General features: G+C 43.8%; 1 protein-coding gene across 2 annotated transcripts in view; it reads right to left on the bottom strand.

Annotated features, from left to right (window-relative positions):
* FIRRM (FIGNL1 interacting regulator of recombination and mitosis) overlaps window positions 1–27,509 on the bottom strand; it is a 105,928-nt gene that overhangs the window by 19,201 nt on the left and 59,218 nt on the right. For both annotated transcript variants that reach the window (XM_056523585.1, XM_056523586.1), the window contains 6 exons: window positions 20,581–20,676; window positions 20,022–20,135; window positions 15,936–16,040; window positions 14,681–14,761; window positions 12,503–12,625; window positions 7,930–8,141 (listed from right to left, as the gene is read on the bottom strand). In XM_056523585.1, coding sequence (XP_056379560.1) covers window positions 7,947–8,141; window positions 12,503–12,625; window positions 14,681–14,761; window positions 15,936–16,040; window positions 20,022–20,135; window positions 20,581–20,676 — 714 coding nt within the window. In that variant the 3' untranslated portion in view covers window positions 7,930–7,946. The remainder of the gene's footprint in view (window positions 1–7,929; window positions 8,142–12,502; window positions 12,626–14,680; window positions 14,762–15,935; window positions 16,041–20,021; window positions 20,136–20,580; window positions 20,677–27,509) is intronic.

Genomic DNA, 27,509 nt, shown 5'->3' with positions numbered 1-27,509 from the left:
TCATCACTTTCATGCTTACTAAACCACAAGTCATCAGGATGTTCCCCAGCTACTTCTACCCGTCCCACCAGGCTCGATTGATAAGATTTCTCCCTGTTTATGCATAGAGAAAGATCACTGAAGGCATGTGGAGTCAGAAAGAAGCTGTTGAGAACCATCCTGATGGCTCAGGAAGCATGAAAGTGATGACAGGTTCCCATTAGGTGTGCACTGTAGACAGCATTAGTTAATCAGACCAAAATGTACAATATCTGAATACAGAAAGTGTACAATAAGGGCCTATCCACTCTATAGAATTTCCATCAGGAATTAGATTCCAATGCAGCAGGCTCCCATTGTCTTTAACGGAATTCTGCTGCACTGTGCACAAAGCTCAAATTCTGCACAGGAAATTCAAATTCTGGATTCTGCCAAAAGAATGAACAATGAAAATAAGTAATAACTGTCCCTCAAGGTCTAGGATGACCCAGAGAACGCTTGGATGAAATCTCAATATTTAATATGTAGCAAATTTATAACATACTAGCTGAGTACCCGGCGTTGCCCGGTTTTTCCTTCCTAATCCTTGTTGGGGAGGAAAAAGGAGATTTTTTTTAAACTTACCGTAAAATCTTTTTCTCAGAGGCTCCATTGGGGGACACAGAAACCGTGGGTCCGGAGGGAGCCCAGTCAAAACAACGAACCAACAGACTGACAGGCGACCAACTCTCAGACCACAACTAACAATACAGGGTGGGAGCTGTGTCCCCCAATGGAGCCTCTGAGAAAAAGATTTTACGGTAAGTGCAAAAAATCTCCTTTTCTCATTCAGCTCCATTGGGGGACACAGGAACCGTGGGACATACTAAAGCAGTCCCCGGGGTGGGAACCATGTAACCCAGAATCAAGCGGACGGCAGAGCCACCGCTGCCTGCAAAACCTTACGCCCCAAAGAGGCATCGGCGGATGCAGAAGTGTGCACTTGGTAAAACTTGGTGAACGTGTGCACCGAAGACCAAGTAGCCGCCTCACACACCTGTAGGGCCGAAGCCCTGTTAAAGACCGCCCAAGAGGCCCCCACAGAGCGAGTGGAGTGAGCCGTAACCCAAAAGGGAGGATCCTTCCCCTTGGAACGATACGCTTCAGAAATGGCAGACCGGATCCACCTGGAGATGGTGGCCTTAGAAGCCGGCAAACCTTTGCGTCGGCTCTCCGGAAGGACAAACAGCGACTCCGACCGTCGGAAAGAAGAGGTGGCCTTGAGATAAACTCGTAAGGCTCGGCCTGGCTCCCAGCCGAAAGCCGCCCTGAAGACTGTGAAGCCAGCAGCCGGCTCCTTCTGCGGGGACGGCTGCTGGAGTGAGTAGCAGCCGAGACCACCCACGGGGCGGAGCTACACTCGGCCGGGACCAGGCCAAGCTGCGGCTAAAGTAGCGGCCTGGCTACCGGCCGAACTATGCCGCCCTGACAGCGAAGCCCGCAGCCGTCTCCCTCCGGAACTACACTCGGCCCGGACCAGGCCGAAGCCGCGGGCTAAATTAGCGGCCTGGCTCCCAGCCGAACACGCCGCCCCGACACTGAGAAGCCGGCAGCGGTCTCCACTGCGGGAATGGCTGCCGGGGATATATAGCCAGACCGGACGGCCGCAAATGCCGTCTGGAGGGGCCGGCAGCTGCCTCACCATGTGTGGGGGGCTGTAGCCCACAGTATGATGGTCACGACCAGTGCCCCAAAATAGTCACAGGTCCCCAATGCCCCTACCCCACAACAATAAAGGGGCCCCCAACTGGAATAAAGTAATTTCCCTGAGTAACCCTTGAGGAGCCTTAGAAGATGGAGGGGGTGAGGGGTGTAGGGAACTCACCTGATTATGGAGGTATACTTACCTCCTGAGAAGTTCTGTCTCCAGAAGTCTTCGCCAGACTAAGCCTGCTGCATCATGCCAGGCTTCTTTAAGCGGGGCGAGCAGAGGCAATAGGCGACCCGGACCCAAGGTACAGACCTGGTGCTGGCCGGTGGCGAGGAAGGGTTAACGGACCATACTCTATGGAACCGTGCCCTTCAGTCGCATGTGGGGAAACAGGCAGCGCCATGCTCCTGTCGCTCCTACCTAGAAAAAATAAAAAAGGAAGAAAAAAATTCTAAACACTAACACTAAAAAATTATAAAAAGACCAGGCCTGGAGCAATCCAGGCTCGTGTTGCCTCCTATGACACTAAGCTAAAACTGAGTGTCTCTAAGGCAGTAGGTGGAGTATACCCTGCTGGGAGGGGCAGACTTCTTTTTTGTATGCCTAGTGTCAGCCTCCTAGTGTCAGCAAGATATACCCACGGTTCCTGTGTCCCCCAATGGAGCTGAATGAGAAATTAAGGAGGAAGCTTTAACTTCCTGTCCCATCCTCATATATTGTTGTCATATCTCGACCCCATTTCCCGTCCTCATATCTAAACCTCATGTCCCAACCTCCAATGCCGTCCTCCTGTCCAGTCCTCATATCCCGACCTCCTATGGCGTCCTCATATCTAGACTTCATATCCCGTCCTCATATCCGTCCTTATGTCCCATCCTCATATCCTGTCCTCAGGTGGGACTGATTTGTGATTAAGATATTGTAAGCTGAAAATAGAAGGGGGCGTGGCTTTGTGGGACTGGGAGTGATTTGCAAGCAAGACCGATGCACAAAAAGGGGAGAGAAAGGGTGTGGGGCTTAAACAGTGGGTGTGCCTTTGTGAGATGGGGTGTGGCTTGCAAACCGGACTGACACATTCACCTGGAGATGCAGAGCGGAGCTGGTGGAGTAAGGTACTGGAAGTCCCATATACTTGCAGGGGACTTGAAACAGAAACCCATTTTTTATATAAGGGTGTAGGTAAGGCTTAATTTAACTATCACATATTTTTATTTGACATATAAGTAATATGTGCACCAGGTATTATTGAAATATCTCCAGCCGTACAGAAGTTATGTGGGAACATACATTTCCCATAGATTTGCATGGGACTTTAAACAAAAACCCTGACCCTCACAAATAGGGGGTAGTTAAGGGTTAAATTAACTATCCTATATTTTAAGTGGACATATAAGTAACATGTGACCAAGTATTATCGAAATATCTCCAGCCGTTTGGAAGTTATGCAGTAACATATTTCCCAAAGACTTGTATGGGACTTTAAACAAAAACCCTGACCCTGGCAAATGGGGATGAGTAAGGGTTAAATGACCTATCCTATGTTTGTTGTTGACATATAAGTAACATGTGTGCCAAGTTTCATGTTAATAGTGTTAATATCTTTAGCAATTTGGACGTGATGCTGGAACATACACACATACATACATACACATATACACACATTGAGGGAGATTTATCAAAACATGTGTAGAGGAAAAGTTGACCAGATGCCCATAGCAACCAATCAGCTTGCTTCTTTCAATTTTGAAAGGGCCTCTGAAAAATGAAAGAAGCAATCTGATTCGTTGCTATGGGCAACTGGTCAACTTTTCCTCTACACATGTTTTGATAAATCTCCCTCAATGTGTGTATATGTGTATGTATGTATGTGTGTATGTTCCAGCATCACTATAGACTAGCTGAGTACCCAGCGTTGCCCGGTTTTTCCTTCCTAATCCTTGTTGGGGAGGAAAATAAACAAAGGAGGAAGCTTTTGACTTCATATCCCGTCCTCATATATTGTTGTCATATCCCATCCTCATATCCCGACCTCCTATCTCGACCTCCTGTCCCGTCCTCATATCTCGACCTCCCATCCTGTTCTCATATCCCGTCCTCCTATCTCGACCTCATATCCTGACCCGTAATATGTGTACCAGGTATTGAAATATCTCCACCCGTACGGAAATTATGTGGGAACATACATTTCCCATTGATTTGCATGGGACTTTAACCCCTTAAGGACAATGGACGTACTCCTACGCCCCCGTTCCCGAGTCCTTAAGGACCGAGGACGTAGGAGTACGTCCTGTCCATTCCCGGCCCCCCGCCGCTAGCCGGAGGGGAGCCGGTGCCCGATGCCTGCTGAAATCGTTCAGCAGGCATCCCGGCATATCGCCCAGGGGGGGGTCATTATGACAATTCAGTCCAGCGATCTGCGGCGATTCCGGGTCAATCGGGTCTCCAGTGACCCGGAATTACTGGCTGATCGGGGCCGTCAGAGACGGCCCCAAACAGCCAGAGCCTGCAGGGGTGAGGTGGCACTGGTGCCACCTCACGATCGCCCTGATTCGTCGGCCGGATTCCCGGCCGACCAATCAGGGCGCCTACTGCGGGTGTCACTCCCGCACCCGCTCCGCCCCTCTTCCGGAGGACGTGAGCGGCAGCAGGAGGTGAGTGACAGCCTCCTGCTGTTGCTTAGCAACAGCTCCCAGCATGCAAAAAGGGCATGCTGGAAGCTGTAGTTATGCAACAGGAGGAGGCAGACCACCACAACTCCCAGCATTCCCTTATGGGCATGCTGGGACTTATGGTTTTGCAACTGCTGGAGGCACATTCTTTCTATGGAAAAGTGTACCTTCAGCTGTTGTGTAACTACAACTCCCAGCTTGCACAAACAGCTAAAGTGCATGCTGGGAGTTGTAGTGGTGCATCTGCTGGTTACATAACTACAACTCCCAGCATGCCCGTTGGCTGTCGGTGACTGCTGAGAGTTGTAGTTTTGCAACAGCTGAAGGCACACTGAGTTAAGTAGCAAACCAGTGTGTCTCCAGCTGTTGCATAACTACAATCCCCAGCATCCCCAGCCAAAGTAGTATGCCTCCCGCTGTTGCATAACTACAACACCCAGCATGCCCTTCCGCTGTCCGTACATGCTGGGGGTTGTAGCTTTTGCAACAGCTGAAGGCACACTGGTTGCAAAACACTGAGTTTGTTGCCAAACTCTGTGTTTCACAACCAGTGTGCCTCCAGCTGTTGCAAAACTACAACTCCCAATATGCACTGATAGACCGTACATGCTGGGAGTTGTAGTTTTGCAACAGCTGGATGTTCCCCCCCCCACCCCCCCAATGTGAATGTACAGGGTACACTCACATGGGCGGAGGATTACAGTTAGTATCCGGCTGCAAGTTTGAGCTGCGGCAAATTTTCTGCTGCAGCTCAAACTGCCAGCGAGAAACTACTGTGAACCCCCCGCCCGTGCGACTGTACCCTAAAAAGACTACACTAACACAAAATAAAATAAAAAGTAAAACACACTACATATACACATTCCCCTACACAGCCCCCCTCCCCAATAAAAATGAAAAACGTCTGGTACGCCACCGTTTCCAAAACGGAGCCTCCAGCTGTTGCAAAACTACAACTCCCAGCATGCACTTATAGACCCTATATGCTGGGAGTTGTAGTTTTGCAACAGCTGGATGCCCCCCCCCCCCCCCCCCAATGTGAACGTACAGGGTACGCTCACATGGGCGGAGGATTACAGTAAGTATCCGGCTGCAAGTTTGAGCTGCGGCAAATTTTCTGCCGCTGCTCAAACTGCCAGCGAGAAACTACTGTGAACCCCCCGCCCATGCGACTGTACCCTAAAAACACTACACTACCACAAAATAAATTAAAAAGTTAAAAACACTACATATACACATTCCCCTACACAGCCCCCCTCCCCAATAAAAAACATCTGGTACGCCACTGTTTCCAAAACGGAGCCTCCAGCTGTTGCAAAACAACAACTCCCAGTATTACCAGACAGCCACTGACTGTCCAGGCATGCTGGGACTTTTACAACAGCTGGAGGCACCCTGTTTGGGAATCACTGGCGTAGAATACCCCTATGTCCACCCCTATGCAAGTCCCTAATTTAGGCCTCAAATGTGCATGGCGCTCTCACTTTGGAGCCCTGTCGTATTTCAAGGCAACAGTTAAGGGTCACATATGGGGTATCGCCGTACTCGGGAGAAATTGTGTTACAAATTATGGGGGGTATTTTCTGCTATTACCCTTTTTAAAAATGTAAAATTTTTGGGAAACCAAGCATTTTTTTGCTGTCCTGGCACCATAGGGGCTTCCTAAATGCGGTATGCCCCCAGAGCAAAATTTGCTTTCAAAAAGCCAAATGTGACTACTCCTCTTCTGAGACCTGTAGTGCGCCAGCAGAGCACTTTTCACCCCCATATGGGGTGTTTTCTGAATCGGGAGAAATTGGGCTTCAAATTTTGGGGGGTATTTTCTGCTATTATCCTTTTTAAAAATGTAACATTTTTGGGAAACCAAGCATTTTAGGTAAAACATTTTTTTTTTTTTTTTTTTTTACATATGCAAAAGTCGTGAATCACATGTGGGGTATTAAGGTTCACTTTACCCCTTGTTACGTTCCCTGAGGGGTCTAGTTTCCAAAATGGTATGCCATGTGTTTTTTTTTTGCTGTCCTGGCACCATAGGGGCTTCCTAAAGGTGACATGCCCCCTAAAAACCATTTGTCGCTCCTTCCCTTCTGAGCCCTCTACTGCGCCCGCCGAACAATTAACATAGACATATGAGGTATGTGCTTACTCGAGAGAAATTGGGTTTCAAATACAAGTAAAAATTTTCTCCTTTCTACCAATTGCAAAAATTGGGTCTACAAGAACATGAGAGTGTAAAAAATGAAGATTGTGAATTTTCTCCTTCACTTTTCTGCTATTCCTGTGAAACACCTAAAGGGTTAATACACTTATTGAATGTCATTTTGAATACTTTGGGGGGTGTAGTTTTTATAATGGGGTCATTTATGGGGTATTTCTAATATGAAGACCCTTCAAATCCACTTCAAACCTGAACTGGTCCATGAAAAATAGCGAGTTTGAAAATTTTGTGAAAAATTTCCAAATTGCTGCTGAACTTTGAAGCCCTCTGGTGTCTTCCAAACGTAAAAACTCATACATTTTATGATGCAAACATAAAGTAGACATATTCTATATGTGAACCCAAAAATGTTTTATTTTGAATATCCATTTTCCTTACAAGCAGAGAGCTTCAAAGTTAGAAAAATGCAAAATTTTCATTTTTTTCATAAAATTTTGGGATTTTTCACCAAGAAAGGATGCAAGTTACCATAAAATTTTACCACTAAGTTAAAGTAGAATATGTCACGAAAAAACCATCTCAGAATCAGAATGATAACTAAAAGCATCCCAGAGTTATTAATGTTTAAAGTGACAGTGGTCAGAATTGCAAAAAACGCTCTGGTCCTTAAGGTGTAAAATGGCCTGGTCCTTAAGGGGTTAAACAAAAACCCCGACCCTCACAAATGGGGGTAGTTAAGGGTTAAATTAACTATCCTATATTTTAAGTGGACATATAAGTAACATGCGACCAAGTATTATCAAATTATCTCCGTTTAGAAGTTATGCAGTAACATATATTTCCCATATACTTGCATGGGAAAAACCCAGAACCTGGCAAATGGGGGTGAGTAAGGGTTAAATTACCTATCCTATGTTTGTTGTTGACATATTAGTAAATGTAAATGTATTAGTAAATGTAATCTATATAGACAGATTACATTTTTTGGATTTCATCCAATCGGTGTTCGGGTTATCCTAGACCTCGAGCGCCAGTTACTATTTTCATTTTAGTCTGCACCCGTGGTATAGGTGTATTACTTGCTTGCCTGGTCGCATTGGGTCTTATGATTTAGAGAGCCATACCTTATCATTGTCTGAAATTCCATAAAAGAATGAACATGTTTATTCTTTCAGCAGAACACCATGCGGAATCCACTGCAGCCAATGAGGCTGCGCAGGTCAGGGAGGTCATTCAGTAATGTGCACATACCCTGACCAATTTTGTTTAAAGTAATAGTATTCCCATTTCAAAGTCTGGGCATGTTGGGAGTTTTAGTTTTGCAGCAGCTAGAGGCACCGCCAAGCACAAAGTGATAACATATCCTTGCAATATGTCATTTTTCTTTTAGGTATGGAATACGCATTTAAGACGCAGTAAATTAAAACACTGACCTGTGTAACAATGTATGCTATAACTTTTCTGCAGTTTTTTGTATTTTTGATAAGAGGCTTTGAATAGTGCAAAGTTTTTCTGGAAGCCACTTTGGTGTGGGGCTTTCCAGCAATAGGGACTGTATTGACATTAAAGATTTCTCTGCAGTTTTGATGTGTGTTTCATATTCGTCATCAGTGAATGCAGCTTGCCGAGGACGCTTTGCAGAAGGCTGCAGGGTACAAAAATATTTCATGGTTAAGGCAAAAAATTTTCAGGTAAATATATGTATAATAGTAAGAACACCATATTATTATTTATATTGCACTGAGAACTTTTTTATTTAAATGGGCACTGTCATATACAAAAACTTTTTATATGTTGTACATTTTGGCAAAACATTAACCTTTCTAATATACTTCATAAAAAAAATGTATTTCCTTTTTCTAGAAATCATGGCTTATAAAATCATGGCTTTGTCCAAGCTAAAGCACAGGCATAGACAAAGTCCAGTAAGTAAGGGTGGGCTAGTACTCCTCTGTGCTCGACCCTGTCTGATAGTACTCCTCTGTGCTCTCTCCTGTCTGATAGTACTCCTCTGTACTCTCTCCTGTCTGATAGCACTCCTCTGTGCTCTCTCCTGTCTGATAGTACTCCTCTGTGCTCTCTCCTGTCTGATAGTACTCCTCTGTACTCTCTCCTGTCTGATAGCACTCCTCTGTGCTCTCTCCTGTCTGATAGTACTCCTCTGTGCTCTCTCCTGTCTGATAGTACTCCTCTGTACTCTCTCCTGTCTGATAGTACTCCTCTGTGCTCTCTACTGTCTAAGATTACACATCCTAGATCTGAATGAATGAACTAATTGTATGAAATACTTTTGTCTTTACATAGTTGAATGTGCTGACAACAAAATCACACAAAAGTTATCAATGGAAATCAAATTTATCAACCCATGGAGGTCTGGATATGAAGTCACACTCAAAATCAAAGAGGAAAACCACACTACAGGCTGATCCAACTTTGATGTAATGTCCTTAAAACAAGTCAAAATTAGGGTAATGCTCCTGATGAGGTGGTGGATGGTCTCCTGAGGGATGTCCTCCCAGACCTGGACTAAAGCATCCGCCAACTCCTGGACAGTCTGTGGTGCAACGTGGCGTTGGTGGATGGAGCGAGACGATGTCCCAGATGTGCTCAATCTGATTCAGGTCTGGGGAACGGGAGGGCCAGTCCATAGCATCAGGGCCTTCCTCTTGCAGGAACTGCTGACACACTCCAGCCACATGAGGTCTAGCATTGTCTTGCATTAGGAGGAACCCAGGGCCAACTGCACCAGCACATGGTCTCACAAGGGGTCTGAGGATCTCATCTCGGTACCGAATGGCAGTCAGGCTACTTCTGGCAAGGACATGGAGGGCTGTGCGGCCCCCCAAAGAAATGCCACCCCACACCATTACTGATTCACCACCAAACCAGTCATGCTGGAGGATGTTGCAGGCAGCAGAACGTTCTCCACGGCATCTCCAGACTCAGTCACGTCTGTCACATGTGCTCAGTGTGAACCTGCTTTCATCTGTGTAGAGCACAGGGCGCCAGTGGCCAATTTGCCAATCTTGGTGTTCTCTGGCAAATGCCAAACGTCTTGCACAGTGTTGGGTTTTAAGTACAACCCCCACCTGTGGATATCGGGCCCTCATACCACCAACATGGAGTCTGTTTCTGACCATTTGAGTGGACACATGCACATTTGTGGCCTGCTAGAGATCCTTTTGCAGGGCTCTGGCAGTGCTCCTCCTTGCACAAAGGCAGAGGTAGCGGTCCTGCTGCTGGGTTGTTGCCCTCCTACGGCCTCCTCCACATCTCCTGATGTACTGGCCTTTCTCCTGGTTGCGCCTTCATGCTCTGGCCACTACACTGACAGACACAGCAAACCTTCTTGGCACAGCTCGCATTGATGTGCCATCCTGGATGAGCTGCACTACCTGAGCCACTTGTGTGGGTTGTAGACTCCGTCTCATGCTACCACTAGAGTGAAAGCACCGCCAGCATTCAAAAGTGACCAAAACAACAGCCAGGAAGCATAGGAACTGAGAAGTGGTCTGTGGTCCCCACCTGCAGAACCACTCCTTTATTGGGGGTGCCTTGCTAATTGCCTATAATTTCCACCTGTTGTCTGTTCCATTTGCATAACAGCATGTGAAATAGATTGTCAGTCAGTGTTGCTTCCTGAGTGGACAGTGTGATTTCACAGAAGAGTGATTGACTTGGAGTTACATTGTGTTGTTTAAGTGTTCCCTTTATGTTTTTTTAAGCAGTGTATATGCCATGATTTCTTATGAAGTATATTATATTTAATGTTTTGCCAAGATGTACAACATATAAAATGTTTTTGAATCTGACAGTGCCCATTTAGTTGTGCACCAAAACTGAAAATTTAGCAAGTGTTTGGCTGAAAAACAAAACTGACCCAAAACTACAACTTCCAGTATGTTGTGCTATAGAGCAGTGATCTGTAACCTGTGGCTCTGTAGCTGGTGCAGCAGTACACCTCCCAGAAGGCAATGACAACTACCAGCAATGCATAAGGAGCAGTAACACAATCAAATGCATGTCCTGCTATAGTACAGCCTTTGGCTGTCAGGACTTGCTGGGAATTTTAGTTCTGCACCAGTTGGAGAGCCACAGGTTGCAGATCACTGATCTATAGTAGTACATACACAGTTTATTCATGTGTTACTGGCATAACACATGGTTAAACTTTGTGCATGTACTACTATAGATCAGTGATCTACAACCTATAATACTGCCCTTTGTACAAAACCTCATACAATATTACTCTCTCTTAAATTTTTACAGCCCCCTCCAGCGTAGCCCCACCTACCCCACATTATAACAGGTCCTTCACCCCAACTTCTCTATGTCATCATAAAAGGTCCTTCAGCCACTTTCTCATCAAAGCTCAGCCCACCTACCTTATGGCATCATAAGAGATCCTTCACCCATAAATGTATCATAGCTCAGATCCACCTGGACCCATCTCCAATGCAGTATAGTATAAAGTACATATGGAACTTCCTGCTTCTGTCCAGGGTGAGTGCCTCTATCTGTCTGGCCCTGCCACCAAAAATTTTCAGCGCATTTTTTCCTTTTAGCACAATGCCGATAACCCAAATTATGTAGATAATTTTGTGCAGGGGACCCTACTTGTACTGCTTCTAAATGGACAAAAATCAGTGCAGACATCCTGGAGATATTTATCATGTTGCTACTATAGTACATTTTTCTTATGTGAAATTGAGGCGGGCCGCTGCAGTATGAACAACGCTCTCTCCTGCCCCCTTCTGGTGATAACTCCGACCCTTCACTGATGCACTGAGGAAAATGGTATGAATATTTATAAAGGGGGTGGGGTAATCAGCATAAGGGCGGGGTTATCAGCCAAGAGAAATCACTGCACATACAGGAGCAGTCCTCTTCCATTGTACTCAAAAGGACATTATCATATTAGCAACAAGACAAATATCTCCAGAACGGCTGCACCAATTTTCTCCCTGTAAGAGCGTTAGAAATAGTCAGGTGACTCTGCTGTCAGTTTCCCTTTAAAGATTTATGAATAGAGTCCAGTCACCTATTACAAATACACTGTAGATCTAAAAATCCATACTCCAGACAATCAAACTACCGTATTTTTCGCCGTATAAGACGCACTTTTTCTTCCCCAAAACTGGGGGGGGGGGGGGAAGTTGGTGTGTCTTGTACGGTGAATACCTGCGGCCATCAATGGCCGGGACCCGCCGCTAATACAGGACATCACCGATCGCGGTGATGCCCTGTATTAACCGTTCAGACGCGGCAATCAAAGCTGACCGCCGTGTCTGAAGCGAAAGTAACACTAACCCAGCTGCTCAGTTGGGCTGTTCGGGACCACCGCGGTAAAATCGCAGCGTCCCGAACAGCTTACAGGACACCGGGAGGGACCTTACCTGCCTCCTCGGTGTCTTCTCCGTGCAGGGATCCCCTGCGCTCTCCTTCGACATCATCACGTCATCGCGCACGCCAATAGGAGCGGCGTGCGTAGCGGCGTGATGACCGCGACGGAGAGCGTGGATCCCGGGGAAGAAGAAGTCCGAAGCGTCGGGGACACCACGAGGACGCGGCGACAGTCATGGAGCGACATCCAGGGCACCGGTGACTGGTCCGGAGCGGCGGGGACACGTGAGTATTACCTCCTATACAAGTGGTCTTCAACCTGCGGACCTCCAGATGTTGCAAAACTACAACTCCCAGCATGCCCGGACAGCCAACGGCTGTCCGAGCATGCTGGAAGTTGTAGTTTTGCAACATCTGGAGGTCCGCAGGTTGAAGACCACTGTTGGGTGCAGAATCTTTATTTTTTTGGATTTGGCACGTCTTATCACACGTTAGACAGATTACCGAAATTTTTCGCCCTATAGGACGCACCGGTGTATATTTTTCTTCCCCAAAAATGGTCACTACGTCTATAAAGTTTATATAATGTACCATAAATTCAGAATTATAAATTGCCATTTTCCAATAGATTGTTTTTACCCAGTTATACCGAACAATACTCACCTCTAAGGAAATTGGTTCTTCTTCGTGTTTCTTTGTAGTTTTACCATAAAAGGTCTCTAAAACTTGTTTTTCATCTTTAAGTCGTTGCAATCTTCTTTTATCTTCTTCAGTGAGAAGAATGTTCTAGAAAATAGTAGAAAAGAATATGCATAATTCCTTATAAGTGATATGCGACCCTTGAAACCTTTATATAAACCTAGTTATTTTTTGTATACAGAAAGGAAAAAAATATATACATAGTTACATAGTTACATAGTTAGTACGGTCGAAAAAAGACATATGTCCATCAAGTTCAACCAGGGAATTAAGGGGTAGGGGTGTGGCGCGATATTGGGGAAGGGATGAGATTTTATATTTCTTCATAAGCATTAATCTTATTTTGTTCCAGGAATGTATCTAATCCTGTTTTAAAGCTGTTAATTGTTCCTGCTGTGACCAGTTCCTGAGGTAGACTGTTCCATAAGTTCACAGTTCTCATGGTAAAGAAGGCGTGTCGCCCCTTGAGACTAAACTTTTTCTTCTCCAGACGGAGGGAGTGCCCCCTCGTCCTTTGGGGGGGTTTAACCTGGAACAGTTTTTCTCCATATTTTTTGTATGGGCCATTAATATACTTATATACGTTTATCATATCCCCCCTTAAACGTCTCTTCTCAAGACTAAACAATTGTAACTCCTTTAATCGCTCCTCATAGCTAAGATGTTCCATTCCCCATATTAGTTTAGTCGCGCGTCTCTGCACCCTTTCCAACTCCGCAGTGTCCCTTTTATGGACAGGTGCCCAAAACTGAACAGCATATTCCAGGTAAGGCCGTACCAATGATTTATAAAGGGGGAGTATTATGTCCCTGTCCCTTGAGTCCATGCCTCTTTTGATACATGACAATATCCTGCCGGCTTTGGAAGCAGCAGCCTGACATTGCATGCTATTCTGTAACCAAACAGGTTTTAATGTAAACATACCCAAAATTATCAGGTAACTTCCTAATATGCGTCCATAGCGTTTACAGTTAAATTTTTCTATTAAAGGGGTACTCTGCTGCTCAGTTTTTGGAACTAACTGTTCCGAATGCTGGAGCAGGGAGCTAGTGATGTAATAGCCCCGCCCCCTCGTGACATCACCCCCACCCCCCCTCAATGACACGCCCCCTCCCATAGACTTGCATTGAGGGGCGGGACGTGACGTCATGAGGGGGCGTGGCTATGATGTCATGAGCTCCTGGCGCCGGCTCCAACGTTCGGAACAGTTTGTTTCAAACGCTGAGCAGAGGAGTACCCCTTTAAAGGTATTAAATTGCTGGTACACAGCTATGGAGGTAAAGCAATCAAAATACTAAACTTTGTAATCTAAGGATTTGATTAGTATCTTGTATACCTTACTTATGGGCAACAGGGGTGCAATGCCTAGCCCAGTACATAGAACAGCCTCCAGCTATTGCAAAACTACAACTTCCAGCATGCAGGGAGTTCTAATTTTGCAGCAGCTGGAGGTACCCTGGCTGGAAAACACTGACACAGGATGTATGGAAAAGGTCACGGTTAGACAGAGTGTAGAATATAATATAAATCAGAGTCAACAACACATAGTAATAGGGACAAAGATCAGCCGACGACAGAGCAAACACTTGTTCATTGACTGATCAGATCATTTGACCTGCTTAAAAAAATTAATGTCCGGATTCCTAAAATCAGCCGTACATGTCCTAATGTAATAGGCTAAGTTCAGCAAAGGGCTGCATGAACGATCCAGTGATCATTTGTGCAGCCCTCCCAGCCTAAACTTGAGCCGTTTGATAGGGTCTGTAAATGAGCACCAAGTGGTTTACAGGGCGGATCTGGCAGTCTAATATGGCCTTTACGTAAAGATAAACTGACAACCGGTTCAACAGCACTTAACCCAATACACTGGATTACAGTGCGGGTTAAACAGATTCAAATAAATAACTTGCCCGGATCTTTGGTCCGGTTCCGGAGATAGACTCATTATCAGCATTGCTAACTTGTTAATTGCCGGCTTTGTTTAATGGAGGCAGGACCCGGCATAAACAGATCCCTTCTGGTTTCCACCTCCATTGTGCAAAGCCATGTAAGGCGTTTTCAGGAAAGAGTGATTAGCAGGATGTCTTCAGCCAACCTTCATTACCTATCGCTCCACTGAAATAGGAAGAATGGAGGAAATACCTTGCTTAAAAAACACACAAAGTGGTTCTTGGTCTCCTCTGACCGGAGACTTTGTGGCACAATCTCTTCATAGCTTGTTTCCTATAAAATAAGAACTTCTGGTTAGCTAATAGATGGTAAATTCACATGATATATTCTACAGAAGAATGATTCTTAATAGCTTCTGACTGAGTTGAAGAGGCTATCTTTCGGGACCAGAACAGCTACACTCACTTTACACACTTTACAAGCTTGTCACTGTAGGGGGACAGCAGGACACAGCATATAATGCTAGATTTGACCGTTCTCACCACGTATGCAAAAATGTCAGAAGTAGCCAGGTCTCTAAATCACTTGTGCTGATTTCTGAAAGCTGCTCTCTTAAAGTGGTACTCTGCTGCTCAGCGTTTGGAACAAACTGTTTCGAATGCTGGAACGGGGAGCTTGTGATGTCATAGCCCCGCCCCCTCATGATGTCACACCCCGCTCCTCAATGCATGTCTATGGGAGGGGGCGTGACTCCAATAGACTTGCATTGAGGGGCGGGGCGTGACATCATGAGGAGGGTGGGGCTATGTCACAAGCTCCTGGTGCCGGCTCCAGCGTTCAGAACAGTTTGTTCCAAACGCTGAGCAGCGGAGTACCACTTTAAATAAAAGAATGCATTGATTAAAGTGTCTCATAATATGTGAAGTTTTTTTGCTAATGACAAAGTTTTTATCAGTCGGGGCCTGGGTGTTCACTGCAATTTACATATAACTGAAGGAGACCCTCAGCATGGTAAGTCTATGGAGCCCTTCCCTGCAGTGAGATGGAGATCACAGCGTGAGTGAACTGCTCCCAGCTTGTTCTGGCAGTCAGTGGGGGTGTGAACAAGACCCCGACCATTCAAAACTTTTGTCATGTCACTGTGGCATGTCAGAAGTTTTTCAAATGAGCAGGCTATTTTAAAAGTAAGTAAAATGCACCAAATTTACCAAGGAGGTGCACGCTTAATACATTTTGCCTATTTTTTAGTTGTCTAAAAAAAAAATGGCAGTTATGTGTAGTCATATATTTCCGCTATAAATTTCTCCAATTTATGCACAGGTTATGGTAAACCTGCTGTTCTGCGAGAGGCCACGTCACCTCCTTCTGACCCCTTATAACTCTTACACCACTTTTGGATTTAGTTCTAAAACTTGCACTAGGTTAAACACTTTCATTTACAAAGATACTTCTTCTTGTTTAAACCCAGTAAAGGGAATATCAAAAGAGAAAGGCTATTTCCAAATACCTCAGCAAACTGAGCAAAAGCCTCTAATGCATGTTGCTTAACAATCCATGTTTTATCTGCAAGGAGCAATGAGAACAAGCCCGAGACGTTTGACAATACGACAACCTAGAAAGTAAAAAGAAAAAAATGCTAGAATTGCTATGGTGGATAAACCAAAATACTCAGTGAATATAGTATAAATGTGCAAATTAAGTGTCAAATATTTAATGCAGAAAGTAAGACTAAACCTGCCGGTAATTTTAGAATAGTGAGCAAGATGGGTGACTAAGGCTAGTTTTTTGTGCAATGGCTACCTGGCTGAAGATGCATGCTCCTAAGGTATAGAGCTCTGCTGAGTAGGAGAGTTAAAGGGGTACTCCAGTAGAAAATACGTTTTTTAAAATCAACTGGTGCCACAAAGTTAAACAGATTTTTAAATTACTTCTATTTAATCATTCCAGTACTTATCAGCTGCGGTATACTACAAAGGAAGTGGTATTTCTTTCTGGAGTTCTTTTCAGTCTGACCACAGTGCTCTCTGCTGACATCTCTATCCATGTCAGGAACTATCCAGAGCAAGAGAGGTTTTCCATGGGGATTTGCTTCTACTCTAGACAGTTCCTGACATGGACAGAGGTGTCAGCAGAGAGCACTGTGGTAAGACAGAAAAGAATTCCAGAAAGAAATACAACTTCCTCTGTAGCATACAGCAGCTGATAAGTACTGGAAGGATTGAGATTTTTAAAATAGAAGTAATTTACAAATCTCTAACTTAAATCTGCTTAACCAGTTGATTTTCAAATATTTGTTTTCCACCGGAGTACCCTTTTAACTTCTGAATGTAAGAATATTGGTGAGATTTATCAAAAAGTGTGCAGAGGAAAAGTTGACAAGCTGCCCAAAGCAACCAATCAGATGGCTTCTTTAATTTTTCAGAGGCCTTTAAAAAAAAACAAAAAAAAAAAAAAACATGAAAGAAGCAATGTGATTGGTTGCTATGGGCAACTGGGCAACTTTCCCTCTAGACAAGTTTAGATAACTCTCCCTATTAACTTTTGGAAAATGTTAAAAGACCTTTTACATTTCTACTTTAATAATTTGTTAATCTAGATATACTCTTTGCTACCATTGGTCCAGATTTACTTTTGCATATGGGCCAGAATTCTGGCATAAAGTGCACTAAAAGTCTTACAGTCATGGCCGTAAATGTTGGCACCCCTGAAATGTTAAAGTATGAAGTATTTCTCAAAGAAAAGGATTGCAGTAACACATATTTTACTATACACGTTTATTCCCTTTGTGAGTATTGGAAATAAATTGAAAAAGGGAGGAAAAAAAGAAAATTGGATATAATGTCACACCAAACTCCAAAAATGGTCTGGAAAGAATTATTGGCGCCCTTTCAAAATTGTGGAAAAATAAGATTGTTTCAAGCATGTGATGCTCCTTTAAACTCACCCGGGGCAAGTAACAGGTGTGGTCAGTATAAAAATCACACCTGAACCTGAGAAATTCACTTAGTCTTTGCATTGTGTGTCTGTGTGTGCCATACTAAGCATTGACAACAGAAAGAGGAGAAAGAGGACTTGAGAACCAAAATTGTGGAAAAAATATCAACAATCTCAAGGTTACAAGTCCATCTCCAGAGATCTAGATTTGCCTTTGTCCACAGTGCGCAACATTATCAAGAAGTTTGCAACCCATGGCACTGTAGCTAATCTCCCTGGAAGTGGACGGAAGAGAAAAATTGATGAAAAGTGTCAACGCAGGATAGTCCTGATGGTGGTTAAGCAGCCCCAAACCAGTTCCAAAGATATTCAAGCTGTCCTGCAGGCTTAGGGAGCATCAGTGTCAGTCAGTGCAAACTATCCATCGACATTTAAATAAAATGAAACACTATATCAGGAGACCCAGGAGGACCCCACTGCTAACACAGAGACATAAAAAAGCAAGACTACATCTTGCCAAAATGAACTTAAGTAAGCCAAAATCCTTCTGGGAAAACATCTTGTGGACAGATGAGACCAAGATAGAGCTTTTTGGAAAAGCACATAATTCTACTGTTTACCAAAAATGGAATGAGGCCTTCAAAGAAAATAACACAGTACCTACAGTGAAATATGGTGGAGGTTCAATGATGTTTTGGGGTTGTTTTGCTGCCTCTGGCACTGGGTGCCTTGAATCATCATGAAATCTGAGGATTACCAACAGATTTTGGGTCGCACTGTAAAGCCCAGTGTCAGATATCTGGGTTTGCGTCCGAGATCTTGGGTCTTCCAGCAGGACAATGACCCCAAACATACGGCAAAAAGCACCCAGAAATGGATGGCAACAAAGCGCTGGAGAGTTCTGAAGTGGCAGCAATGAGTCCAGATCTAAATCCCATTGAAAACCTGTGGAGAGATCTTAAAATTGCCCTTCCAATAAAAGAGACCTGGAGCAGTTTGCAAAGAAAGAGTGGTCCAACATTCCGACTGAGAGGTGTAAGAAGCTTATTGATGAAACAACTGATTTCAGTTATTTTTTCCAAAAAGTGTGTAACCAAATATTAAGTTAAGGGTGCCAATAATTTTGTCCAGCCTATTTTTGCGTTTGGTGTGACATTATGCCCAATTTGCTTTTTTCCTCCTTTTTTGGTTTAGTTCCAATACACATAAAGGGAATAAACGTGTATAGCAAAACATGTGTTACTGCAATGCTTTTCTGTGAGAAATACTTCATTTTCTTGAAAAATTTCAGGGGTTCCAACATTTACGGCCATGACTGTATTTGATTTATACCAGCTTTGTTATGATTTTTAGTTACCTTTTTGCCAATACCGACTAAAGGGGTGTGGCCTCGATAAAAGGGACATGGCTTTGGTAAAGAGTGGCCTCAATGTCCCAAAATTGTGGTGGAAAGTTTGGTTTAATGTAAGCCAACTATTGGATCGTCTAATCTTACACTAGAAATTCTTTAGATATGGTAGATTTATAAATCAGCCTGATACACTCTCTAATCTCAGTTTACACAAGGAAGAGCTCTATTAAAGGGGTATGACAACTATTAAAAACATATCCTGTGGTTAGGGGATAAGTGTCTGTTTGCAAGGGGTCTGAGGAAATATTTATGTCCTGGTGATGATGATCTTGGAAAAATAAATATCACCCAATCAATGTGTGTAATAACTTCAATTTAATATCAAGATACAGTGACCCCCCACGAACTACAATGGCCCCGACATACGATAATTTTAACATACGATGGCCATCAGAGGCCATCGCATGTTGAAGGCAGCATCAACATACGATGCTTGTGTATGTCGGGGCCATCGCATAAACGGCTATCCGGCAGCGCAGACTGCTTCAGCTGCCGCCGGATAGCCGTTTAAGGTGCCCCGTGTGGTCCAGTGACGATCACTGACATGTCCACGGCGCTCCGCGACAGTCCTCTTCGGGGATCCCCTGTATCGCTGTCGCTCTCCATCGCCGTCATCACGTCGCCGCGCACCCCGTCCCGGCATCCAATAGGAGCGGCGTGCATAGCGATGTAATGACGGCGATAAGGAACGACGATCCCGGGCAGCGGAGACACTCTGGAGTGGCGGGGACACCACAGGGACGCAGCGACAGCGATGGAGGCGACATCCAGGGCAGCGGTGACGGTCGGGAGCGGTGTGGAAATGTGAGTATACCTTCCTATATTTAGCATTGCACGGATCCCTCAACATACTATGGTTTCAACAAACGATGGTTCATTTGGAATGAATTACCATTGTATGTTGAGGGACCACTGTATAGGAAAAACAATTTTTCATAGCTCGTGTATTTCTAGATTTTTTATACAGAAACTTGTACCAGCAGTTTCCAGAACTACACCAATAGAACATTTTTCTTTCTATGTTGACCATTTTCAAACTCATCACTATGGCATAAAAAACTGCTGAATCTAGATATTAGTGTAAGTGTATGTGATCACTGTACCAAGTAACAAAGAGCAGTGGGAGCTCCACACTGGAGTATTATCAGGTCAGTAAAGATTATTTTATCACATTTCCTCTCGTCAAAGCTGTAAAGGGTTTTTTCTAGATAAATAAATAAAAAAATGATAATTAGATGTAAAACCTACCTGGACCTCTTGGGGGATAGTAATTCTTCCGAGGCCTGATAAAAAGTCTAAGACTGTCAACTTCACATGTGATGGGCAGTCTTGTTGACACAGGGATGAAATCAAGGAAACAACCTTAAAAGTTAACATAAGAGTTGAGTATGTGTTATGTATTATGCAGATAAGTATTATTTTACATAGACAAAAACTGGAAGTTATTACATTTAAGTCTTGGTAGTTATGGCCTTCATGATCAGGAACCATGCTTTAGAACACTACATGGTAAAACTAGACTGTCCTGTAACAACTTGATGTCACTTTAAATTTCTTTTAGGCTAGAAATTGAATGTTAAATATGGTAAAACACAAAGAACTAGTGGGTCACACTCCAAGTCATACTATAGTGGTCATGTACAAGGGTTTGCAAGGCAATGATTACTGTGAGCATGGTCAACATGTGTTGCACCAACTATATTGTCTCAACAGGTGGTGTTCATCTATGTGTGTATACACAAACATACACCCTTATATAAATTGGTAGATTTATGTGGGTGCTATATGAAATTAAGAGATGGCTTACCTGTTTCAGCATGGTGGGTTCTACCTTTTTTACAACAAAAGTAAGCAAATCCAAAAAAAGGCAAATCATTTCTAGAAAGCAAGGTTGTCCTGAGATCTGTTGGAAAAAAAAAAATATATATCGATATATTTTAATTGTGCCCGGGGCTTCACACTTGTGCTCGTTACAAACGTTACATACATACCTGACCAATCCTTTCATAACCATTGTGCCTGTAGACATGCCAGGTCTATGAGTAAACATCATGCCTGTAGACGTGACAGGTCTTTGCATAACCATCGTGCCTGTAGCTGTGACAGGTCTTTGCGTAACCAGCGTGCCTGTAGGCGTGACAGGACTAACGTCACCCCAGTGCCTATACACATGACAGGTCTTTGCGTAACAATCTGCCTGTAGACGTGACAGGTCTTTGCCAAACCATTGTGCCTGCAGACATGGCAGGTATGAAGGGTATACAACCACCTATGAGTCATGATGTTGTTGTTCTGAAGACATGTCAGTAACAACAACAACACAGTGTATCCCCCTGCAAATGTGGCAGGTATGAAGGGTATACAACCACCTGTGTGTCATGCTGTTGTTGCTCTGAAGACATGTCAGTAATCAACAACTACGCAGTGTATCCCCCTGCAGACGAGGCAAGTATGAAGGGTATACGACCACCTATGTTTCATGATATTGTTGCTCTGAAGATGTGTCAGTAACAACTACGCAATGCATCCCCCTGCAGACGTGTCAATAACTGTTAAGTACACAGATCGTACCCCTGCAGACATGATGAAAACCATGATGTCAACAACTACTAGGGTAGTGCATACCCTTGGAAAAGGTTGTAGGGTAGATGCTGTGTGTAACATGCCAAGCTGATTCAAATGCTAACAATGAGTAAGACTGACTTGGTGACATATGTGATACGAATAATATTGCTAAGCGTAACATATCGGCTGTGATAATAAGTAGCCGGAACTACTGCTCAAACTAACAGACATAGTAACACGACTGGAAAATATTCATGATTTCAAATGTCTAATACATGCATGTAATTCTAGAATCAACGTTAGTATGTAAACCTATCTATACACAGTGAATGGTCATTAATGTATGAATGATATGTAAGCTAAGAACCTATGTACAGGGTGGGCCATGGTTGGTGATATTAACTTCCTGTTTGTGGCACATTAGTATATGTGAGGGGGGAAACTTTTCAAGATGGGTGGTGACCATGGCGGCCATTTTGAATCCAACTTTTGTTTTTTCAATAGGAAGAGGCTCATGTGACACATTAAACTAATTGGGAATTTCACAAGAAAAACAATGATGTGCTTGGTTTTAATGTAACTTTATTCTCTCATGAGTTATTTACAAGTTTTTGACCACTTATAAAATGTGTTCAATGTGCTGCCCATTGTGTTGGATTGTCAATGCAACCCTCTTCTCCCACTCTTCACACACTGATAGCAACACAGCAGGAGAAATGCTAGCACAGGCTTCCAGTATCCGTAGTTTCAGGTGCTGCACATCTCGTATCTTCACAGCTTAGACAATTGCCTTCAGATGACCCCAAAGATAAAAGTCTAAGGGGGTCAGATAGGTAGACCTTGGGGGCCATTCTACTGGCCCACGACGACCAATCCACTTTCCAGGAAACTGTTCATCTAGGAATGCTCGGACCTGACACCCATAATGTGGTGGTGCACCATCTTGATGGAAAAACTCAGGGAACGTGCCAGCTTCAGTGCATAAAGAGGGAAACCTCATCATGTAGCAATTTTGCATATCCAGTGGCCTTGATGTTTCCATTGATGAAGAATGGCCCCACTATCTTTGTACACCATATACCACACCATACCATCAATTTTTGTGTACCAACAGTCTTGGAGGGATCTATCCAATGTGGGTTAGTGTCAGACCAATAGCGGTGGTTTTGTTTGTTAACTTCACCATTCACATAAAAGTTTGCCTCATCACTGAACAAAATCTTCTGTGTAAACTGAGGGTCCTGTTCCAATTTATGTTTTGCCCATTCTGCAGCACCTGAAACTACGGATACTGGAAGCCTGTGCTAGCATTTCTCGTTGCTATCAGTGTGTGAAGAGTGGGAGAAGAGGGTTGCATTGACAATCCAACACAATGGGCAGCACATTGAACACATTTTATAATAAGTCAGAAACTTGTAAATAACTCATGAAAGAATAAAGTTACTTGTGAAATTCCCAATAAGTTTGATGTGTCACATGAGCCTCTTCCTATTGAAAAAACAAAAGTTGGATTCAAAATGGCCAACTTCAAAATGGCCGCCATGGTTACCACCCATCTTGAAAAGTTTCCCCCCCTCACATATACTAATGTGCCACAAACAGGAAGTTAATATCACCAACCATTCCCATTTTATTAAGGCGTATCCATATAAATGGCCCACCCTGTACAATATAAGTGCTGTGTATGACTGCACAGTGTAAAAAGAACATGACATGCTATCAATATTCACAGTATGTAGTATAAATAATAAGAATGTATGCCCGGAATGAATGCTAAGCAGTTTATGCACCGTACGAATACTACGAGCCTATAAACAGTATAAATGCTATGAGCATATGTACTGTGCAACTATTAGCATATGTACCGATAAAGCATGAAAGTACCGTAACAGAATATGCCATATAATGATAAAGCAAAAGTACCGTGTAAGCTATGAACATGTACAAAATAAGTATTCTAAGCACATGCACAGTATAAAACTATAAGTGCATGCACCGTATAACTGCTTTGAGCGTATGCAAAGTAGAAAAGATATGGATATATACACAGCATAGATGCCAATCACTGTGTACAGTGAATACTATGAGCGTAAGCACAGCCCACGTACCACAAGCGCACGTACAGCACAAATGCTACGAGTGTCCGAGGAAGCACAAACTCCATGAAACACAAACACCACGAGCACATGAACACAAACGCGCATGCGCAAAACAAACGCTATGGGCGCATGAACACAACGCACAAGCGTATGTGCAGCATAAAAGCTATAAATATATGAACAACGAGAGCGTATGAACAGTGTGAATGCTATGAGTGTAAGAACAGTATAATGTCATGAACGTATGACAGTATGACTGCCATGAGCGTACGAACAGCATAAATGCCACGAGTATATGAACAATATAAATGGCATGAACGTATGAACAATATAAATGTCATGAGCGTATGACCAGTATGAATGCTATGAGTGTAAGAACCGTATAAAAGCCATGAGCGCATGACAGTATAAATGCCATGAGCGTATGAAATAGTTTAAGTATAAAAGCCATGAGCGTGTGAACAGTAAAAATGTCATGAGTGTGTGAACAATATAAATGCCATGAGCGTGTAAACAGTATAAATGCCATGAGCGTGTGAACAGTATAAATGTCATGAGCGTGTGAACAGTATAAATGTCATGAGCCTGTGGACAGTATAAATGCCATGAGCGTGTGAACAGTATAAATGTCATGAGCGTGTGAACAATATAAATGTCATGAGCGTGTGAACAGTATAAATGTCATGAGCGTGTGGACAGTATAAATGCCATGAGCGTGTGAACAGTATAAATGTCATGAGCGTGTGGACAGTATAAAAGCCATGAGCGTGTGAACAGTATAAATGTCATGAGCGTGTGAACAATATAAATGCCATGAGCGTGTAAACAGTATAAATGCCATGAGCGTGTGAACAGTATAAATGCCATGAGCGTGTGAACAGTATAAATGCCAAGAGCGTATAATCAGTATAAATGTCATGAGCGTGTGGACAGTGAAAAAGCCATAAACGTATGGACAGTGTGAATACCAAGAGCGTATGAACTGCATAATGCCATGGGCGTATGGACAGCGTAAATACCATAAGTGCATGAACAATATAAATGTCATGAGCATACGAACAGTATTACTGACATGAGCGTATGACTATAAATGCCATGAGCGTATGAAACAGTATAAATACTATGAGCATATGAACATTATAAAAGCCATGAACGTATGAATATTATAAATGCCATGAGCGTATGAATAGTATAAAACGCCACGAGCATGTGACCAGTATAGAGGCCACGAACATATGAATAGCAGAAAGGCTATGTGCGCATGAACAGTATAAATACCATGAGCGTATGATTAGTATAAATACCATGAGTGTATGAATAGTATAAATGCCATGATGGTATGAACCGTATAAAGCCATAAGCATATGAACAGTATAAATACTATGAGCGTGTAAACAGTATGAATGCCATGAGTGTATGAACAGTATAAATGCCATAAGCGTATGCCCAATATGAGTACCATGAGCGTATAAACAGTATAAATGACATGAGTGTATGAAACCGTATGTCTTGAGCGTATACACAATATGAATGCCATAGGAGTATTAACAGTATAGCTGCCATGAGCATGTAAACAGTATACATGTCATGAGAGTATGAACAGTATAAAAGCCATGGGCGCATGTGCATAAATGCTATGACATAACACAGTAAAATGCTAAGAAACAAAATGCTATTACATACACACTATGAACGCTAACCTGTATACCCACTAAAAATGCTATCAGGTTTACAGACTATAAATGCTATGAAACCTATACGCACTATAAATGCTAAGGACGTATACGTATAATAAATGCAATAGATGTATAATTACCAAATGCAATGAACGTATATGCACTAAAATGCTGTCAACGTATACGGACTCCAGACTCTATAACGTGTCCATGAAAATATAAGCACTGTAAATGCTATAACGTATGAAAACTAAATACAATGAACGTTTACGTACTGTAAGTGTTAAGAACGTATACACTAGAGCTATGAACGTATACCCTTCTAATGGCATGAAAACATTAAACACATTGTAATGCTGATGTGTAACATTATAAACGCTATGACCACCTACACATTGTGAATGCTATGAACATGTATGCCTTATGAATGCTATGAACTATAACATTATAAATGCTATGAATATTTACACCTTATATATGCAATGAATTTATAAACAGTATAAATGCTATGCCTAAATACAGTAACACTATAACATACAAACCATATATATACTAATGCTATGCACGTATTAACCTGTTCATGGTATAGTGATTGTTATAATGCACATATTTAGGGGTGGCATGCACAGCTTGAAGTATTGCCATGTAAGATCTCAGCCGGCTGCAAACACAACTTCAGAAACATCTGTGAACCATTGCACGGCTGCAGTCAGAGCAACAAGCCCAAGGGTAAATACCCTTACCACAGCTGAAGAGCTCGTCACAGTGCATCAGGACGTTTGATAGTACTCGTTCCCCTGGTGATGTACACTGTACACTGGACGTGACTCCTTCCCCCAGGACCTTAACCCATACCTACTCGGGATCTAGCAGAAACTGCCTGCCAGCTGGAGTCCTGTGAGAGGAAGGAGATACTGAGGAAGATTTATTAACCTCCCTGGCGGTATGATTCGGTCTGGAAATTTGTACCAAAAGTGGTACAATTTTTTGCACTGAATTTCACATCTCCCCTCGCCCATTTCACATCTCCCCCGTCACATTCCCCCTCCCTTGTCACATTCCCCCTCCCTTGTCACATTCTCCCTCCCCCTTGTCACATCCCCCCCTCCTTGTCACATCCTCCCTCCCCCTTGTCACATTCTTCCCCCCTTGTCACATTCCCCCCCCTTCATGTTACATCCCCCCTTGTCACATACCCCCCCATCATGTCACATTCCCCTCCCCCGTCACATTTCCCCCTTGTCACATTCCCCCCCCTGTCACATTCCCCCCCTGTCACATTCCCCCCCCCCCCTCTGTCACATTCTTCCTCCCCCCCCCCCCCCCCCCGTCACATTCATCCCCCCTTCTCACCTTGTCTTGTCCTGCAGCAGCATACACTGGGTTTGCCAGGCAGATTTCAAACCTAGTGTATTTGCTGCAGAACAAGTCCTGTGATTGGCTGAAAAGGGAAAGGTCCTGTAAGATGAATAGTGAAGAGAGCAGGGACCAGAGCGCACGGAGGGGAACGACATCTGCAGGGACCGGGATTAGGTAAGCAAAAGTAAAATTTGACTCCTTTTTCCTTTTACACTTAGCTCAGTGTTTTTCTAACAGGGTGCCTCCAGCTGTTGTGAAACTACTACTCCCAGCATGCCCGGACAGCCTTTGGCTGTTCGGGCATGCTGAGAGTTGTAGTTTTGCAACAGCTAAAGGCCCCCATGTAGGGAAACACTGACTTTTAGTATTTTTCTTTACCTGCTCTGGCCAGCCCCCGCCACGGGAGCCGACCAGAGCAGATAATCGCATGTTTTCCAGGGGGGGCCGCATCGCTATATCGCATTGCTTTTGCGATATATCGTGGCAGCCCGGCTGGCAACTCTGCAATTCTACCCCGAGCGTTACTCGGGGTTACCGATCCTGGCAGGGAAAATTAACCCCGAGTCACGCTCGGGATTACCGCTCAGGAGGTTAACAACCAAGACCACAAGAACAGTGTTCCGGCAGCCTGAAAACTCTGCTGTACTGCTAAGGCTCACGCCGGGTGATTCAAACTAGAACATAGCATTTCCGGCTGAGGCACACATGACCCAGGCGGGAGCCAGCAGAGGTCAGAGGCCGCCAGCAGCAAAATGAAGTGGAAAGTGCCGAACAGTGAGTGACCCTGTAGATTCAATAAACCAGCCGACTTAGTATTAATTCTGAGTGCTGAGCCCGTTGGGGATATAAACTACCGCAGCTCCTACCTACACAGCCTTACCAGACCATGACCTGCGTTCGCTGAATCTCGGATCCCGCCACCGCTGTGGGCAGAGTCAGCGAACCTATACATAACATTACCAAACTCTTCTAAATTGAGGGTCTCAACGCCGACCTGGAGAGTAAAACCATCCACCATGGGGCTCCGCTCCCACCAA

This window comes from Hyla sarda, chromosome 6, assembly GCF_029499605.1.
Source record: "Hyla sarda isolate aHylSar1 chromosome 6, aHylSar1.hap1, whole genome shotgun sequence".
NCBI classification, from domain to species: Eukaryota; Metazoa; Chordata; class Amphibia; order Anura; family Hylidae; genus Hyla; species Hyla sarda.
Note: the sequence above shows the minus strand (reverse complement) of the source record. Positions and strands in the feature narration are given on the sequence as shown.